The sequence below is a fragment of the Acartia tonsa genome, chromosome 3, assembly GCF_053477335.1.
Source record: "Acartia tonsa isolate MP-2025a chromosome 3, ASM5347733v1, whole genome shotgun sequence".
NCBI lineage: Eukaryota > Metazoa > Arthropoda > Copepoda > Calanoida > Acartiidae > Acartia > Acartia tonsa.
This window is the reverse complement of record NC_137262.1, coordinates 17,494,001-17,512,869: the sequence shown is the minus strand read 5'-3', so window position 1 is coordinate 17,512,869 and position 18,869 is coordinate 17,494,001. Positions and strand designations below refer to the sequence as shown.

The window sequence follows — 18,869 nt, the reverse complement described above, 5'->3', positions numbered from 1 at the left end:
AACTAGAATTAGAAGGATGTAAAGATTTTAATAATGTTTAGGTTTATGTGAACGGGCGGACAAATAAGTTTATTAAATTAGGGGATAAATGTTTAATATCAATATCTTTTAAATGCTTAATGCTAATATCTTTCTTTTTAAGTTTAGATCTACCAAAGTTTAAATTAATTATGTTGATGAAAGATATCAAAGAAAACAAATCCCTAACCCAAATTTTTCACATGTGCAAAAATATAAAAAAAAGGATTTTAATGACAAATTATACATTGATAAATAATTTAATCATTTTATGATGTCAAAGGTTAATATTTTTAAGATTTCAGAAATGTAAAAGTATTTTTTTTTAAATCCTAGCATTAAGCAGAAGGGATAATACATTTGCAGATGAATTAAATTATGAATATATTTGAATATTATTGCAAATTGCAGAAGTTTCAGGGGATTTTTTTTGTAAATTATAAAAAACTACAAATGTACCCTTAATATCTGAAAGATTTTTGGGGAAATAAGATAACTTTTTTTGTTTAAAAACAAGATTGACAGTATCCATACAAACGAATAAGATATTTGAAAATTGATTGAAAGCATTTAACAGACTCACTAAAAAAAACAGAATTGAGAAGAAGAAAAAAACATTTCAAATCTGCATATTAAGAAATTCTCCTTTAAAAGGAAAGAAGCTTTGAAAATACCATAATACTTTCATTTGATATAGGAACTAAAAAAGACATTATTAAATTAACAGAATAAAGCATAAAGTACCCGTCGGTTAAGCACTATAAAAGATATTTGCTTTACAAAGCTTTCCTTTGCTATGGAACATTTATTGGGGAAATTATTGTCTTAAAAAAGTCTTTTGTGCGGAACCTATGGGGGTGATGTTTAAATCCAAGAATTGAAAAGCGGCGATAAATGTCAAAAAGCCCGGGGAATACTTTAAATATTAGTTAGATATGTATGTTAGCATGGCCCGAAATAATCTAAATATTAGGTAGACATGTAATTTAGCATGGCCCAAAATAATATTGTAAAATGTAAGTATGCATAACAAAAAATATATAATACAAAGTATAACGATGTCTGTTGGTATGTCCGGCTGAAGCTTATAAGTAGAGGGGACTTCGCACTAACTCATGAGCGAAGCCACTAGTTTAAATATAAGACGAAGATGATTAAAGTCCCTCAACAGATTATAACGTCATGCAATAGAATAGCCAATGTAATTGACCAATGGTAAAATTTGTGCTGGCATCTCATTGGTTATTTTATCGTATGACGTCATAATATCTTAAGGTACTGTAATCATCTTTATATAAGACAGATATGTATGTTAGGATTGACTAGAATACTGTTAAGTTTATAATGTGTTGAACTTACTTTTGATGTGGTCATATTCTTTTAGTCCAGTCTAATGTATATTTCGGTCTGGTAACCTGAATTTCTCTCCCCTTCTTTGTATTCAGGGAATATGAAATGAACAGATAAGAATAACATACATTTTTAACCCTTCTTTTGTCTCATAAAAAGGGATAAGATTTCACAAAAAGATTTTAGTGATTTTAATATTATTCTGCTATATAAATATTTTATATCCTAACTTTCCATACTTTTAAAATTGGATATGATGTGTTAGGGGTTTTCAAACGTTGGTTGTTGATTTAAAAGTTAGTTTAAAATTGACATACAGACCTTGCAATCTGAATTTAAAGTTGACACCAAATAAAGTATTGTTAAAATTGGTCAAACCAATTTTTTTGTTTGGTTGGTTCCAAAGCAGTAATATCCAAGCTTTTCAACCAATAACTTTAATATAAAAAAAGTGGTAATTTTGTTTATTTACCCAGTAAAGTTTAAAAACAAATGTTCTGTAGTTTTATTTGTTTAACTGAATACTTATTCCTTCTGCTAAGCTAGTTCCTACAATTAGATTGTTTAAAATATTTGTAGTAGCAATTACATGAATGTTTTTGGGCGTAATGGCCAATTCGTTTAAAGCATTAATAATGTCTCTATCACAGAAGGAGAAGTTTGTTTTTAAATCGTAGATATTTTATATGAAAAAACATGATTTAAATTTTTTCATACATAATGTATTATTTTTCTATAAATTCTATATATTTCCAAAGCATTTTAAGTTTTTATTGATTTATACATGTCACCCTTTTCAAAAATCATTTTGTAATGCTTATCTTAGGCTAAAAATATTTTATTGTAGTCATTAATTTTAAAATTTTAAAATAGGTCAAAAGGCTATAAAAAGTTGTTAAACTAAAACAAAAAGTCCTTTTTGAGTAATATGAGAATTTGAAACAGATGTTAAAAATTTATTATTTCTTTCAACCCTTACAAAGTTTTAACATATGATGGATCAAATTGTATTTTTTGAGCAAAGCAACTCTATAATAAACTCATGTGTCTGTCTAGATAGTTATCAAGGAAATGATAAAACTATTATAAGAAAGAAAAAGTTTTTTCTCGTATTCATTTGAATCCGGTGGATAGGAACCGGTTCTCATCCATACGAAAAAAACTATGTCTAGCATCGTATTATATCCAGCTTTCTACGAATATAAAAATGTACAATCATAAGATTAAAACCAGTTTTTTAGCCGGTGCCTTCGGCACCTCGGGGTTAAAAAAAATTCGTTTTGAAACAGATGTTAAAAATTTATTATTTCTTTCAACCCTTACAAAGTTTTAACATATGATGGATCAAATTGTATTTTTTGAGCAAAGCAACTCTATAATAAACTCATGTGTCTGTCTAGATAGTTATCAAGGAAATGATAAAACTATTATAAGAAAGAAAAAGTTTTTTCTCGTATTCATTTGAATCCGGTGGATAGGAACCGGTTCTCATCCATACGAAAAAAACTATGTCTAGCATCGTATTATATCCAGCTTTCTACGAATATAAAAATGTACAATCATAAGATTAAAACCAGTTTTTTAGCCGGTGCCTTCGGCACCTCGGGGTTAAAAAAAATTCGTTTTAATCTTATAATTGTACATTCTATATCCGCGGAAAGCCGTTTATAATACGATGCGAGAAATAACTATTATATCTACTTCCATGTTCTATCTGTCCCCCGTTCAATAGAGAAATATATTTGTTAATTTTGCGATTTTGTTGTAATGTATATTGTCATCCTTGTTTTTTCAAAAGCTTCTACACATGTTTAATGATGAAAGTTACAAATATAAAATCTAAAAAGTCCCCTGTACTTTGAAGATATAAAGCGTGTATCATAGCTTTTTATAATGTCTTAATTTTATAGATTTTTATTTTAGGGGTACATAAAGCTTTTGAAGAATTAAATCTACTCTATAATACACTCTAGTTGTATGGCCGTAAGCCTGCCAGTCACGGTGTCAGCTCAGAGCGCTACGGGAAAAATGTGATTTCTCAACTAATATTAAAGATAGGGTGTTCTTTTTTGTAAGGATTCAAGATTTTGTGATTTTCTATTATTTATCATTTCTTTCTCTATATCTCTTTTCCTCCCTCTGTTTGTTACCACTCAACCAAAAAATGCAATCAAAACCTATAATTTCAAAACTTTTTGATAAATTGTATTCCAGAATACTTTTTCTGATTGCCTTTTTGTATCCAAAAAAGGCTTGCATTAAAGTCTGTCTATAGCTTAGTTGTAAAAATCGTGAGTTATAAACTAGAGAATCAATGTATGCGTGCACTTTAAAAAAATTAAATTAAAGCTTTTTTTTAACAATCATAAAGTACAGTTCTGTAAATTAAAAAGTTGCAATAAAAGTTTAATGAAAGGAGGAAATATTTTTTTACAGTACCTATTCAATTCTACAAATAGAAAGGAGTTACAATACTTTTAATGTTCAATACACATACATATACTTATTGTTGTACAAGAAATATTAAAATTGATCATAGAGCTGAATATTTTATAGTTGGAATGTTTAAAAAACAAATAAGGAATGTTAAACTAATTATGATTTTATAATTTCAGGCAAGTAGAACTGGGATACACCCCATGACCCAACAATACCGGGGCGGGGGTAAAATGACCACCCAGTCCCGCCACAAAACTATCCGTCCCACCTCACCTCTCATCAACAGCACAACATCATTTCTACAACATCAGTCAACATCAAGAAATTTTCCTGTGCTGTCAACATTTAATCCTTATCCTCCCAGGGGGATAGGGGGGCAAAATGCTGCCACGTCCCCAACCCCGGGCCCAAGAAGCCCTGCTTTGCCGTCGCGTAAGCGAAGCTCCAACCCGTCATCTCCCGACCTTCCAAAGAAGCCGGCCGTTCCAGAAAAGTCACCCAACCTGGGGAAAACATGCCAGACAATCCGTCCATCAAAGCTGCCAATTGTTTCTGTTTTTGGTGGCGTAAAGCAACCCGGCCATGACACGAAAAAAATCCGCAAGACGTCAGCTGATCTTGCTGGCGTTGGCTCGCCAACTGAGTTGGCGAGAAAGCAGGAGATGAGGCACAGGGTGTCGCCGTTTAATGGTCGGTCAGGCTCCCCTAAACGTGGAGATGTCCGCAGAGTGCCATCGCCCACACAACAGACTTGGAGACGTTCTCCTAGTTCTTCAAGATCGGTAAGAATTTACATACTTATATGTTAAGTAAAGATTTAACCAAATAAAGTACTTAGTACATAATTTGGGTTATTGTGTAAAAAAAATTAAAGCAAAGAGATAAATAGTATATTAAGATTTCAAAGTAACGTCTGAACAAATTAATGCTTAAAGAAAGGTGTGTTATGTAGATAAAAATTTGAAAACTTAAGATAAAAAGTCTATAAAATTTACGTCAAAGTTAAAGTACGACAAAATTATGTGACATGAGTTTGCACATTTTTTATGTTACATGCGTTTTTCTGCACTATGCTTAAGTTAAAGTACATTTTATATACACATTTTATTAACAAATTTAAAGTAGATTTTGGATAGAAGTTGATTACCATAACAAAATTTGATCGAAATATGCTAATGAAAATTTTATTCTTATCCTGTGAGCTAACTACACAATACTTTCTTGTTATGATTGATACAATTGTCCTTAGAGATTAAAGCCAAATCATCCGTCATTTGACCTATTGTTCCTTACTCTACCTTAATTTCAGCGTCCTTCAAGTCCAAGTGGTCGGGCTGGGAGTCCCCTATCCTGCCGGCCTCCAAGTCCTGCCAGGACCACGAGTCCAGGCACCAGAAGACGGACCTTTGTGAGACCAGGTTCCCCCGCACATGGCAGCAGGGGCAGCAGACCACCCAGCCCCATGAGCAGTAGAGGCAGTAGGCCGCCAAGTCCTCGGAGGGGTAGCCGCCCGCCAAGCCCGCGGTCAGCTGCGGCCATAAAGAGGCATCCATCTCCAAGCCAATTGGATCCTCAACAGGTGAGAGTTTCACAAAGTAGTAGGAAGCTTGTTGGTTAATTTACATTCAATTGTAAAACATCCATTCCTATTTATGGAACGTGTATGTAACATTGATTTCAAGTCTAGACTTATTTTTATAATAAATTGAAAAAAGAAAGGGGGGGGGGGGTTAGTCAGTTTTTCCTATACCTAACCCTGCAGAACCTTTACCTGATGTGCCAAATATAACCGAATTCCTTACTTTTATTTTATATAGGGGGGGGGGGGGTCAGTTCTCAAAAAGGGACCTAATAAAAGCACAAAGACTTAGTAAAAAAAAACAATATAAAAATAAATAATATTATAGGCTGAGTGTGTGCGCAAAAGAGTTGGACAGTTGAGTAAAGTAAGACTATATCTTCTACAAAAGGTAATATTTTTATATTTTAAAAACGATCAAACTTAAATGAAAAATGAAAATCGAATTATATCTTCATGTCTTAGAAATATAGTGTATTTTTGATAGAAATAAGTTGAAAAACATTCGCAAATAGAAATTTTTTATTAGTGAACCTACTCTAGAAGCTATTTTGTCCGGTTGTTCGTCAGATTATTGTTTATTGGGACTGACGTTCTTGTAAAAGATATATGTGACCAATGAGCGTTTATTCTGAATTTTTTTTTGTTTATCGTTGGGCTGTTATAAAAACTTTGTAATTATAATGGCAGGTTTTAGGTTATTAAATGTAAAAGTAGTGTCTATGAACAATTAGTGTTCGGAAGGGGGTTTTTGGATCGAAATATGAACACCCCCTTAAAATTGAAATTGGGTACACCTGTCTTCCTCCTTTTTCACCACCTCAGGAAAACCATGCGAAAGCTAAATGTATAATATTTAGGTTGGATCCTATTCCTTCTTGGTAGCAGAAGAAGATACAAATTACAAATACAAAGTAAACATCGGACCCCAGGTATACAGATATAATTATTTTATTTTTGGCAACACCTAGATTTATTTATAAAAAAGTACATATACTTATTACATCAGAAATCATGTTACCAAAAAAAAAACAATTTGAACAATCAATGCGGTCTTTTATTGTATTGTTATAGCCATTATTTTAAAGAACTTTTTTTTACAAAGTATGATTCTTTTATTAGTTTTAGAAAAAAGCAAATAGTATTATTACTAAATTTGCAGACAATGGGCTAAATCCTATCAAATTTTTTAGGTAGGCCTTGAAGTTAGGGTTTCATAAGTCTTACATATTTGTTAAGATCTATGTAGATAATAGGAATCCATTACTCAGAGGTTAGCCTAAAAAATTTTAAAGGATTTGGTCTTATACCTACATTTTTTCTAAATCTAAATCTTATTTTGTAATTTAGAAATGCAGTTGTCGTAAGGGTCCTGGATGTTTGCATTTACTATTCATTATGATCAGAGTTTTCAAAGTTCCTATCAACGATTCAAGGTAAGTGTGTATATTATGATCTTAGAAACGGCAGGATTTAAAGGAAATTTTTATAGGCCATAGTTACCATAAATCACAAGCAGAAATTTTGATATTAAACAATGGCATATAGATTAATATGAAATTTAGGATCATGGAAAGAAAAATAAAGTAGCTGGTTTTGTCGTATTTTCACGGTAGCCTTTCTCCTATTTCAAGCTCCTGCGGGGGTTCTAACCCTGCGGGGCAAATTTCCTAAACCAACCAAACCTAACAATAGCTACTGTAAAAATACGACGCAATTCGCTACTTCGTTTTCTTTCCATGATCCAAATTTTAACTTTGTTTATCAAAGTAGAACACTACTCATATATTAGCTTCTTTGAGTAGGTGCGTTAACCTACTATAGAAATTTAAAAAAAAAATATTCTCTGGTTAAAAATTATAAATTTGTTGCTGTTTATAAAAATATTAATGAAAAAAAACTTTTTATATTTTTATATAATTTTTTATGAAGTTAAGGTTTGAGTGTATCAAAGTAGTGAAATTTAATCCAAAAATGCAAATTATTATTTGCTTTAATATCCGCAAATATTTCAGCAAGGTGTTCTTGCAAACTAGTAGATAATTACCCATAGGGAGTTTCTAAAAAACAATATTGAGTTGGGTCCTTCTTGTTGGCTAATTGTACTTTAATTAACACCCATAACCTCACCCTTAATTACAATCTATTTGGGAATTATTGGGTTTTTAGAGAAAAGAAAATATTATACCAAAGAACTAATAATAAAAGCAGAATCAAAGGTATTGTTTAACTGTTATAGAAGTTTTATTTAATTATCTTAATTTGGTTTAATGAGTAGATATAACTACAGGGCAGTTCTAAGGTTAAAAAAAGATTTAAATTCATTAGGAAGGCATAATTCTTAACCAAATCATAACCATCTGTCATTTAAATTTAGCTGTTACAATTTTCAAATTTGTTTAATGTATTAGAGGCGCCTAGTGCTATCTTGAAATTTGATTCTGTTTTTATAATTAATGTGTTTATTAGCTCTGTTCAGTATTTTTATTATCATTTTGGTTTGAAACAAAAGATCTCCTCAATTGACAATTGACAAATTGGCTTTGCTTTCATTGGTGCTTTATTTATGCAATGGACTATTTTCTTGAAACATGACCCATGACCCTTAAGTAGCATATAATTTTTTTTAAAATTGTGTTTTCATCAACAAAAGGAAAATAACGAACATTGTTAATATACATACTTTTTTGCAATCTTTTACAATGAAAATTATTCGGATTTCCTCTTTCCAATAATGTTACTTGAATAGCATATAAACAAAGATGATAAAATCCATAAGCAGCACAAAGCACAAAATAATGGACATGCGAACGAACAAAGTGAGTTTTAGATCATAATTTGAGCGGGTAAGGAAATCGTCATTTTCAGTGCTATACTTGATACAGTTGAGAAAAACACAATCCCAAATGTCTAATTGCTAGCTGTTCTGTAGAATCTTCACAAAAAATATTATTTTTCTAATTTTAGGCTTACTGCGAAGGTCTTGAAAGAATACGAAATCGATACACTCTTTCGAAATTTCGAAGATCGAAGAAAAATTCAAATCCAACGAAGCAGAGCACAGGAAACAATTTAGAAATTAATATGAAAATTATTTAGGTATATCTATCTCTAGATAGGGCTGTAAAACGTATATTTTTTCTAAAAAGAATTATTCTCCAAAGTGTACTATTGTTTTAGACTGGTGGCTTTGCCCTTAGTATTGAGTGGTTGCGGTTTCTTCTAAACTAAAAAAAAATTACCTTTTTTTGTATGAAATGAAGGTAAAAACATGTTTTGTAGAAAGGAGATGAAGTTCGTCTGATTACTAGATCTTCCATTGACAAATACCAAGCTAGTTTATGGGACTGAAGTTTTCTAAATTGTAAAAATACCCAGAGCATGGAACATCTACACATAGAACAATCCGCTCCAAATCGTCCTCTAAACGATGACAACAACAATACCAAGCATACCAATAATAATGATGATGCTTTGTGTCCAATATGTTTGAGTGAGATGGATATCAGTGAACAGTTGTGTTCTTGTTCTGCTTGTAATAATTATCTGCATAGACCTTGTATGGACGTTTGGAGCCAGGTATTATCCTTTTCTTTACATCTTTACATCTAACAGTCTCTCTGAATGTATGTCCTGTTGTCCTGTTGTCTTTTTGTAATTTTTTTGTCATTTTTTTGTTTGTTCTCTGTCTTTCTGATTTTTTCCCTTTCCTTTTCTGATCTTCTGTATGTCTATCTGTCTGTCTTTTTTACTCTCTTTTTTCCGTCATTGTGTCTGTCTTTTTGACTGTCCTTCTGTCATTTTTTATTTCTGTCTATCTTATAGTCTACCTTTTTGTCTTTCTTTTAGTCTGTCCTTCTGTCTATAGTTCTGTCAGTGTTTCTGTCAATCTATTTAAACAACTTTTATTCAAAAACAAATTTTCTTTCTTTATCTATCTATAAATTCTATATTTTAATATAAATATTAAAATTTTCTATCTATCTAGGAATGTATAAGCCAGCTAGGACCCGTTCTATGCCCCCTGTGCCGGTCACATTGGAGCAACCATGGACATCCTGGCAAGCAACAACGGACAGGTAACGCATTCGTTGCGTAATTAGAAATAGGTTCTAAAAAGTTTAAGGTGAAAGAAAGGATTCTAAAAAGGGTATATATAAGTGTCTAAATATCTGTCTAATGTATCTAGTATACTGTTGTGTTTCAAGAACAAGTGACACCATGCAAATGATAGAACAAAATATATCTATCTGTCTTATTAGGATACTGGCGTGTTTCAAGAACTATTGATAACATGCATATGATAGAACAAAATATATCCATCTATTTATATATCTTAAGGATACTGGTGTGTTTCAAGAACTAATTATACCTTGCATATGATAGAACAAAATATATCCATCTATTTATATATCTTAAGGATACTGGTGTGTTTCAAGAACTAATTATACCTTGCATATGATAGAACAAAATATATCCATCTATTTAGATATCTATCTAGGATACTGGTGTGTTTCAAGAACTAATTATACCTTGCATATGATAGAACAAAATATATCTATCTATCTACATATCTATCTAGGATACTGGTGTGTTTCAAGAACTAGTGATACCATGCATATGATAGAACAAAATAGATCCATCTATTTACATATCTATTTAGGATACTGGTGTGTTTCAAGAACTAGTGATACCATGCATATGATAGAACAAAATATATCTATCTATCTACATATCTATCTAGGATACTGGTGTGTTTCAAGAACTAGTGATACCATGCATATGATAGAACAAAATATATCTATCTATCTACATATCTATCTAGGATACTGGTGTGTTTCAAGAACTAGTGATACCATGCATATGATAGAACAAAATGGCTGCCCAGAAGATATACCACTTCCTACGGTAAATTCGCCGTTTAAACTTTTAATATTTTTTTGGGATAAATTATTGGGGATTGGAAATTGGAAAGGAGATAATTAAAATTTTTTCGGTTTACTGTATTTTTTAACTAAAATATATCTAGCTTTTTATTTCTGTTCTAACTTCTTACTATAAGCATGGCTGTTTATTTTTTCAGAATGAATCAATATCCCAATCAGACTACCAGATGGCCAGTATTTGGATGCAACATTTCAGCCGAGATCTGGTGGCCTGCCTGCTGAACAGAGAATGGTTGAAACGCGAGACAGGCCTCCGACGCCTGGCCAGAGAAATAGTTACCTATCTCAAATATTTTAAAATTGAAAACGGAGATAAGATTGACCAATGTAAATGCTGTATTGAAATTCTACAAGTTTTACTTGAAGATAAAGTTTATAAAGTATATGTTGCTGCCATCAAAGCCCTTGGAGCACTACTTAATTTCTATCCAATAAGAGATGAGACACAGTTTAACGTTCTTCGTGGTCAACTGAAACAGGTTCTTGATGTGATTGTTGTCAAGTGTGGAGATGCCAACAAGAAGATTGGTGAAGTTAGCCTGGATACAATTGTTAGGGTCATAGAGGGAAGTGATGGTGACATGGGCATTGGAAAGTTTTCTCAAACTAATATTAGGTAATTAAACTTGGGTATAGTCCCTTTCGTGACATCGCACCTTAAGGGGCGATTCTTCGTATTTTTCACAGTAGGTTTTCTCCTATTTCTAGCCCCTGCGGGGCAATCACCTAACCCAATATAACCTAACCTAACCTATAAAAAGCCATTTTAAAAATACGACAAATCGCCCCTTGAGGTGCGATGTCACGAAAGGGACTATTCCCGTAAACTTTTAAAAAGAGATATTCTAAGATATAAAAACAAAAAATTACTAAAACAGATTAACAATTTAGTATATAAACATACCTACCAATTTGAGAGCTATTATCCTATAATATAAAGTAATAAGGTTTTTTGTCTGTAGCTTAAGATTTCGATAACTACTAAACCGATTGGGTTCTCCGGTTAAGGGAAGCTTCACAAAGATCTTGGGATGGTTTTAGGCTATTAAATATACTTATTAAGTTTAAGTCAGGGAATTGGTTATGCTATTTTTATCCTCTTTATCTATCCCTTCGAATTCAACAATCCTAGATGCTAGGGGCATAGCCGCTAGTATTATAAATAGAAATAGCTTTCTTTTAAAAAGATATAACTGTACTACAAATTCTACTTTTAATTTTAAATTAATTATGCTTAAATAGAATCATTAAAAATATATTTTATCAGGTATTCTGGTATTGATATGGTTCTTGACGTTGTCATAGAGGACCACGACCCCCAGCTAGTTACCGCTCAGTGGACCCTCGGCAGGCTGATTGTCCTGGAGCACATTCTAGAAAGATTTCAGGACAAGTTCACGCTAGAATCATCCCCCAATGCTCAAGCTAATTTTAACAGGTATATGTTTCATGCTGTTTTAAAAGCTAATAAGAAAAAAAACGCCATCGAGATCCTATCACCTTCATAGCATAATAGATGGACAGACAGACAGAGTAGGAAATAGAGAAAGTAGGATTTAGAGAAGATCATGATGTTCATTACGTTAGACGTCTATCTTTTTCATCTACTTTAATTACAAAAAAGAATGATGATCATAGACGTAGTTGCGGTACATCATTACAATGAAATGTCAACCAGCCACATTTGGCATGATAGAATGTTCCTGTCCGTATTAAACTGTGCCCTATTTTCAGGCTGATGTTGATAATCCATTTCACATTTCAAAAGCTCACAAATTCACATCTGAAGATTGCTAAGATGGCAAATAAGGTTAGTTATTTTTATATCGTTACAAGGTAGACAAAGATTTAATGCGTCTTTAAGCCATTTTATTATAATCTTTCTCTATATATTTGTGAAAACTGTAATTTTTAACAATGTATTTTAGGTGATGACATTGGCGGCCAGATTTACCTTCGATGATAACACAACTTTTCAGCAGGTATCAAAATTTATAAATTTCGGTCTTTTTTCAACTTGACTTATTTGAATTTATTGGAGAAAGGTTGTAACATTAGATGTGAGCTGTGTAAATCATACATTTATAAAACTTAGATGCAGTGACATGCATGTTTAGTCAATAATCATGGTCTTATGTTAAAGATGTAATTGGTTGGATTGAAACATTAATTACAATAAATATAGTAGAAGATCTAGATCTCTAATCATTAAATTAGACCATTAAGAACACTATGTAGAAACAATCCAGTAATATTATTGGTTAAAACGTGTAAACATTCTGGTACAAAAGGGCAGTTATTTTTACATTTCACATATTTGACTAAACATAAACAAAAATCAATTTTTAATTTCGACGGATTATTGGGTCTGATAGCCCATCTATGGTAATAAATCTATTTTGATTACCTACTAAACCTATGTCATTGCATATATCATATAAGTAAGATTTATATTAATCTTCGGATCTACTGCAGTTCACGGTAAAACATTGCTGGTAACAAATATTGCCAAAAACTATGAATTTTAAAGGCTGCTAGCTGCCAAACGGCTGAACGTACGGGGGACTGCCATTTACACATCCAGCAAATTTACAGTGGATGTGTTTTCGCCAGTGCAATGGATGTATTTATGACAAACTGAATTTTTACTGTATAAATGACAGTAAAATCGATTCTCATGTCATAAATACATCCAATACTGGCAAAAACACATCCAATATTTTTATACATATGTCAAAAATACATCTGACACTGGCATTTACACATCCATACGTTTTCAATTATATGTCATAAATACATCCAACAGTAACACTGGCATTTATACATCCATAGAAATTTAATTTAAAATAATAAGAAAACAACTTTTATATTATTTGAGTTATAATATTGTCAGGTTAAAATAAAAAGCATTATAAAGATTTAAATTATAATAAATATGTCAGGATGTCTTTTTTTAAAAGGACATGTTCTTAATGATATCTTTTTTAGTAATTAGGGAATGGATGTAATAAGGCTCATTTAAAAAGCACATCATTTTGAATCTAATCAAAATAAGCAGGAATATAGGATAAACTCAATTTAAGCAACAGCTATATAGGTCTGATTATTTAAAAGCATAATGTACATTTAATGAATATTAATCCTTGTGTTTAAAATACACTGCAGAGTTATATTTTATATATTCTTCTAAACATAATAAAAATTCTATGTTTTATCCCTTTCTTAAACCTTACCCTACCTAAATCTCACATTAACCCTATTTTATAATTTTTCTAGAAAATTTACAAGGCTTAGTCATATCTACAACATTTTAATTAAGATTTATTTTATCAAATGTTTATTGAAACAATGAAATCTGTTATTTTATCTTTAGTTATTTAACTGAATTGTAATTTAATGAAACTAAGAACTTATAATGTAGTAAAGCATAACTTGATATATTTAAATCTTAAAATGCTTTAAGCTAGACCTAATAAAGAACAATACTTCAATATAGCTCGAAGTTGTTCATCTTGTTCTTATAAATGTATTGATGTTTTGTAGGGAGCATCTAAAGAAAAAGGGAAGTATGTAAATAGGGGGAAAGTATCAAAAATAGGGCAAAAATTAAAAACCTATACATTCTGTACAAAATCTAATTAATTGTATATAAATGAATATTCTTATAAATTAATCTAGATGTATATTTGCCATTGTTGGATGTACTTATGACATATAATTGAAAACGTATGGATGTGTAAATGCCAGTGTCAGATGTATTTTTGACATATGTATAAAAATATTAGATGTATTTTTGCCTGTGTTGGATGTATTTATGGCATGAGAAAAAGTAAGAAAACAATTTGCCAAAAATACATCAACTGTAAATTTGCTGGATGTGTAAGTGCTATAGCCCCGAACGTACAGATCATACCCGCACACCATTTTAAGCGGTATAAGAAGGCCTACAAATAATCTGGAATAGCCAAGATCCAATGATGCACAGGGGAAGCTTCACTAAAGAAAAAACGCGTAAAATAGGCCTTTTTTGCGCATTTCTCTGCACTGCGAGATGATTATGCATTATTGATTTATGGCTATTCCAGATTATCTGTAGGCCTTCTTATGCTGCCTAAAACAGTGTGCGGGCATGATCTGTACGTTCAGCCGTTTGGCAGCTAGCAGCCTTTTAAATTCATAAATTGTTGGCAATATTCGTTACCAGCAATATTTCACCGTGAACTGCAGTAGATCCTAATCTTCTAGATTCATGGATAATCCTAACTTTAAGATGGGTTTACTGAAAAAGATAAAATAAAATAACATTTACTTGAAGAATGTTTAAAAAATAACTCGATTGTAGGAAGTCTATTTATCGCGTGTTTTGTAAATGTTTGCTGATAGCTAATATTCATGATTTCCTTAACAAGGATGACATCATTCATGAATGGGAAGAACATAGAATATGTCCTTTTGATTTATTATGTTTTAATGCGGGTTCATCCAAAAAGTAGAAAGGTTTTTTGTCTGAAGCTTAAGACTTCGATAACTAAAAGACTTCTTATAGGGGAACTTCACAGATTTAAGATTTAAGCCTTGACAGTTTTAGGCTATTTTTCTGCCCCTATTATTCACATTGAAGACAAAGTCCCTAGATATTTATAGCACAGCTGCTATTGAACGTTTTCAGCTTGTTTGAACTTACACCCAATATTTTTTTATACTGACTTACATACAGTTCCTAATTATAGAAAAGCCCTGTATGTGAAAGAGCCCTATGATCTGCTGGACAAAACTGCTTGTCTGATTATAAATAAACAAACTATATTATATGTTGTTTGCGTGTGTGTGTGTGTGTGTGTGTGTGTAATGTGTATTTACGCTTTATTCTGTTTGGCCTATGCCACATTAGTGTCTTAATAAAACAAAAGTTTAATTACTTAATTTTTTGAATTTCATGAATAAAAAAAAAATAATTAAATAACCAGGGAAGCCTTTATATTAAAACATGAATCATAGGTATTACTATTACACCTTCCTCCCAAAAGACAATATAAATAGTATTATTTTTCCCTCTCTTCATGAAGATATCTTGGTCAACATGATGTTTGCTATACTCCTTTACACTTTTAATAAACTAAACTATCATCATTTAAATCTATTATAATTAAACTTTTCAAAGCTTTTATGTAAACATGAAATTAAAGATAGTTTATTTATTCTCTATTGAAAGTGTAAAAATGGGGATACATAGAGAAAGGGGGATACAAAAATCATATAGGCCAAGATTGTATGATTTTTGAAGAGTTAAAGAAACGAATTTCCAGTGTATACCTAATCGTACTGATGTCACTGTTGTGAATAATATTTATATTTCCCAACACTCCTACTCTCATACATTCACAAGCCATGTGTTCATACAACACTGTAAATTTTTACTTATTTTAATTAGACAATCAATGAATATTTTTTTGTATTGATTGTTTGAAAAATTGATAAATGCATACCTAATTAGCAGAGCATATACACAAAAATAGAATTTTAAAAAATCCTAAACGATCTTTAATATAATTCACTCTAAATATAAAGTAGTATAAAGATCTCGTATTGGATAAAACGAGCATTAAAATTTTTTTGGGGTGATTGGAAGGTTGTGGGCTGTTGGGTGGAGTTGATACCCCCTTGATCATGAGAAATATCCTCTACAAAAAAAGTTTTTATTTAAAATTAAAAACAAATGTGGAGGGGGGTGGGGGAAAGACAAACCACCACTTTTTTGGGCGAATAGGTTACAATTCAAGTTTTTACGGGCATTAGCTACCTGACCCTTCATAATATTGTTGTATTTTGTGGACACTTATTGAGGACAGACCACCAATACATTATCTCAATGCTTATCTTGTAGTAAAGTGAGAAACAGGGACAATTCATTACAGTTCGGCCATTTTTTTTAAGGGGTCAACATTTTTTGTTGAATTCTTATTTACCTTCCAATTCTAATATTTGTTTCTTCCTTTGAAACTATACTGATAGATGAATTTCATAGGAATTTATGATCTTATTTTCATATTCTAGTTATTTTTTTTACAGTATCAAACTTTTTAATTACATTTTATTATACCCAAGAGGTTAATTTATTTTTATTAGGTTTGGAGATCCCTAGAAGTGCTGGATAATTCTCTTGAAATGAAAATAAAGAAGAATATTGCTTCAGCACTCGAGGTAAGACATGAACTGTCTAATAAACAATTAGAATTTTTGGATAGTTAGGCTATACTATATTATATGTACATTGAGATATTTAAGTTTTCCGGAATTTTAAAGTTAGGGGGAGATTTGAAATCTGCATCAAATTTTGAGCATTTTTTATAAAATTCGTTTTTTCTATAATTCTTTATCTAAAAGCGGAAATGCAATTTAAGTTTATTAATTTTGGCATCTGTGATTGGTGGATTTAAAAAATCTGCGCTCTGATTGGATTGCGTACATCATTCAACCAATTAGAGCGCAGGTAGTTTAAAATCCATCTATCCTATTGGTCACAATTAATTAACTTAAAATGCATTTCCGCTTTTAGATAAAGAATTATACAAAAAACGAATTTTATAAAAAATCCTTAAAATTTAATGCAGATTTCAAATCTCCCCCTAACATTAAAATTCCGGAAAATTATATATCTTAATGTATATACTAGCGCCTACGCCTCTAGAGGCTTCTAGGGACACTTGAGGGAATGGGGGGTGGGGAAATTGACCATACACATTTAATTTTAGTTTTTAAAAGGAAAAGGAAAGATTTTTTTTTTGGGAGGTGGTTCTTTTTCTCAGGGGGGGCGATTTCTCTTGGGAGGTTGGAGATACCTTGCCCCAAAATAGTTATGAACCTTCCCTGAACCTATCAGAAGCTTCGCTGTAAAGGAGAACCATATTGGTTCAGCAGTTAGCGAGAACCTTTGTTACAGATAAAAAAAAGCTTACTACTTATTTTCAGAAGCAGTATGGAACATTTCAAGGTTCCAGCACGAGTTCCAGTCCTAGTTCTGGAAGCCCAGATGCACAGGACAAGGCAGTTCTTCTCGAATCGTTTTTCAACCAGGGATCACGAAATATTGTTTTCCGCATATAGTAAAATAGAGTTATTCCCATAAGATTTAAAAGAATGGCTCAAAACCGGTATTATTCCATCGGAAATGCATAGGATTTGGAGCCATACTGGAAAATCTATTATTTAGCTAGAAGGACAACCTTTATGATTTTAACAAACGTGTCTCTTGTCCCTCCTAGAAGCTACAAAACTGCACGGGCCTAACTGAAAAGCTTTAAGTTTAACCTAACTTATCCTAAAATTTAAACACCTCTTTGTACCTATTATTCGTTTCTTTAAAGAATATTTCTATCAATCTTTTGCCCCAGTGTTCAAACAAACATTGTGCCGCCTCTCTCCAAGAAAACTCGTTAAAATCTGGAAGATCCCGGCCGCCACTCCTGCGCAGTACCTCTCACAGCCCCAGCAGGATTCAATCTTCCATTTCCATGTCTACCTCAGATGGCCAGCACAGGTGACGAGCTATTTCCAAATTGTGAACCTAAAAAAATTTTGGGTCATGTTGCTAATCTTGTAACCCTCAATAATTGGGCCCAAGACTAGTTCTTAATAGATCCGGGTCTGGGGGGGGGGGGGATGCGACCACCTTTTATAATCCCTATATGGGTAACTTCTAGTTTTGCTTCCTTTCCCCCTTTTTTTTTTACATAAATATACCCGTAAATCGACTCCTGGTAGAGATAGATTTACTTACATGCCAAATGATAAAGCGGTGGTCATTCTTTTACGGGCAATTTCTCTTGGGAGTGTTAAGGTACCCTCCCCCTGGCCCTATAAGATGATTCCTGTTACAAGGTTACTGGGTCAAAACTGTTTCAAATTTTAGGTTTGCCAAGGCTCGAAGTCCACCACTTTTAACAACCAACTCTATCACAACTAATTACAACAAGATGAAAATGAAATTTGAATATTCTCTACTCAGTGATGGGATAGGGGATTCATTGATGGATGTTGATCAGGAAAGTTGCGCATATTAAAACAGTTTGCTTAAAAATAGGAACAACGGGAATAAACAATAAATTAATCTTCCCCAATTTTTTTATGTTTGGTCAAAATTTCACTAACCTGAAAAAATTGGAGCATGATATGGGTCCCTTCTCTATAATTTGTTAGAAAAATAAATAATAATGAAAGGATCATATTTTGATCTGCCTAACTCAAAAGGACATGGAGGAGCAAATGGCCGCTCATTTCGGAGCACCCAAATTCAGTGGACCAATGACTCGTTCACGGAGCAGCCAACTGGAGCAGGGTCTCTACAAATCTGGATCCTGCAAGGATTTCATGGAGTATCAGAACAACTTTGCCTTCACAGCTTTCCTATCAAGGTGGGTTTTTACAAATAGCAAGAGAAATATTTTAAATAATAGTTTTTATAATCCTAGAGTAAAACTATTTATTTTTATTTTATTTTTATTTCCTTTTATATTTGAAAGCAGCTAACTTGTATTCCT

At 32.0% G+C, this 18,869-nt stretch overlaps 1 protein-coding gene across 1 annotated transcript in view; it reads left to right on the top strand.

Moving 5' to 3' along the window:
• Positions 1 to 18,869, top strand: part of LOC145313503 (mitogen-activated protein kinase kinase kinase 1-like) — a 41,584-nt gene that overhangs the window by 15,345 nt on the left and 7,370 nt on the right. The window contains exons 2-19 of the mRNA XM_080152940.1: positions 3,984 to 4,589; positions 5,117 to 5,386; positions 5,715 to 5,777; positions 6,247 to 6,318; positions 6,737 to 6,822; positions 8,354 to 8,450; positions 8,765 to 8,965; positions 9,375 to 9,465; positions 10,212 to 10,294; positions 10,470 to 10,948; positions 11,600 to 11,770; positions 12,067 to 12,142; positions 12,261 to 12,314; positions 16,459 to 16,533; positions 17,302 to 17,406; positions 17,724 to 17,869; positions 18,242 to 18,376; positions 18,582 to 18,743. Coding sequence (XP_080009066.1) covers positions 3,984 to 4,589; positions 5,117 to 5,386; positions 5,715 to 5,777; positions 6,247 to 6,318; positions 6,737 to 6,822; positions 8,354 to 8,450; positions 8,765 to 8,965; positions 9,375 to 9,465; positions 10,212 to 10,294; positions 10,470 to 10,948; positions 11,600 to 11,770; positions 12,067 to 12,142; positions 12,261 to 12,314; positions 16,459 to 16,533; positions 17,302 to 17,406; positions 17,724 to 17,869; positions 18,242 to 18,376; positions 18,582 to 18,743 — 2,972 coding nt within the window. The remainder of the gene's footprint in view (positions 1 to 3,983; positions 4,590 to 5,116; positions 5,387 to 5,714; positions 5,778 to 6,246; positions 6,319 to 6,736; positions 6,823 to 8,353; positions 8,451 to 8,764; positions 8,966 to 9,374; positions 9,466 to 10,211; positions 10,295 to 10,469; positions 10,949 to 11,599; positions 11,771 to 12,066; positions 12,143 to 12,260; positions 12,315 to 16,458; positions 16,534 to 17,301; positions 17,407 to 17,723; positions 17,870 to 18,241; positions 18,377 to 18,581; positions 18,744 to 18,869) is intronic.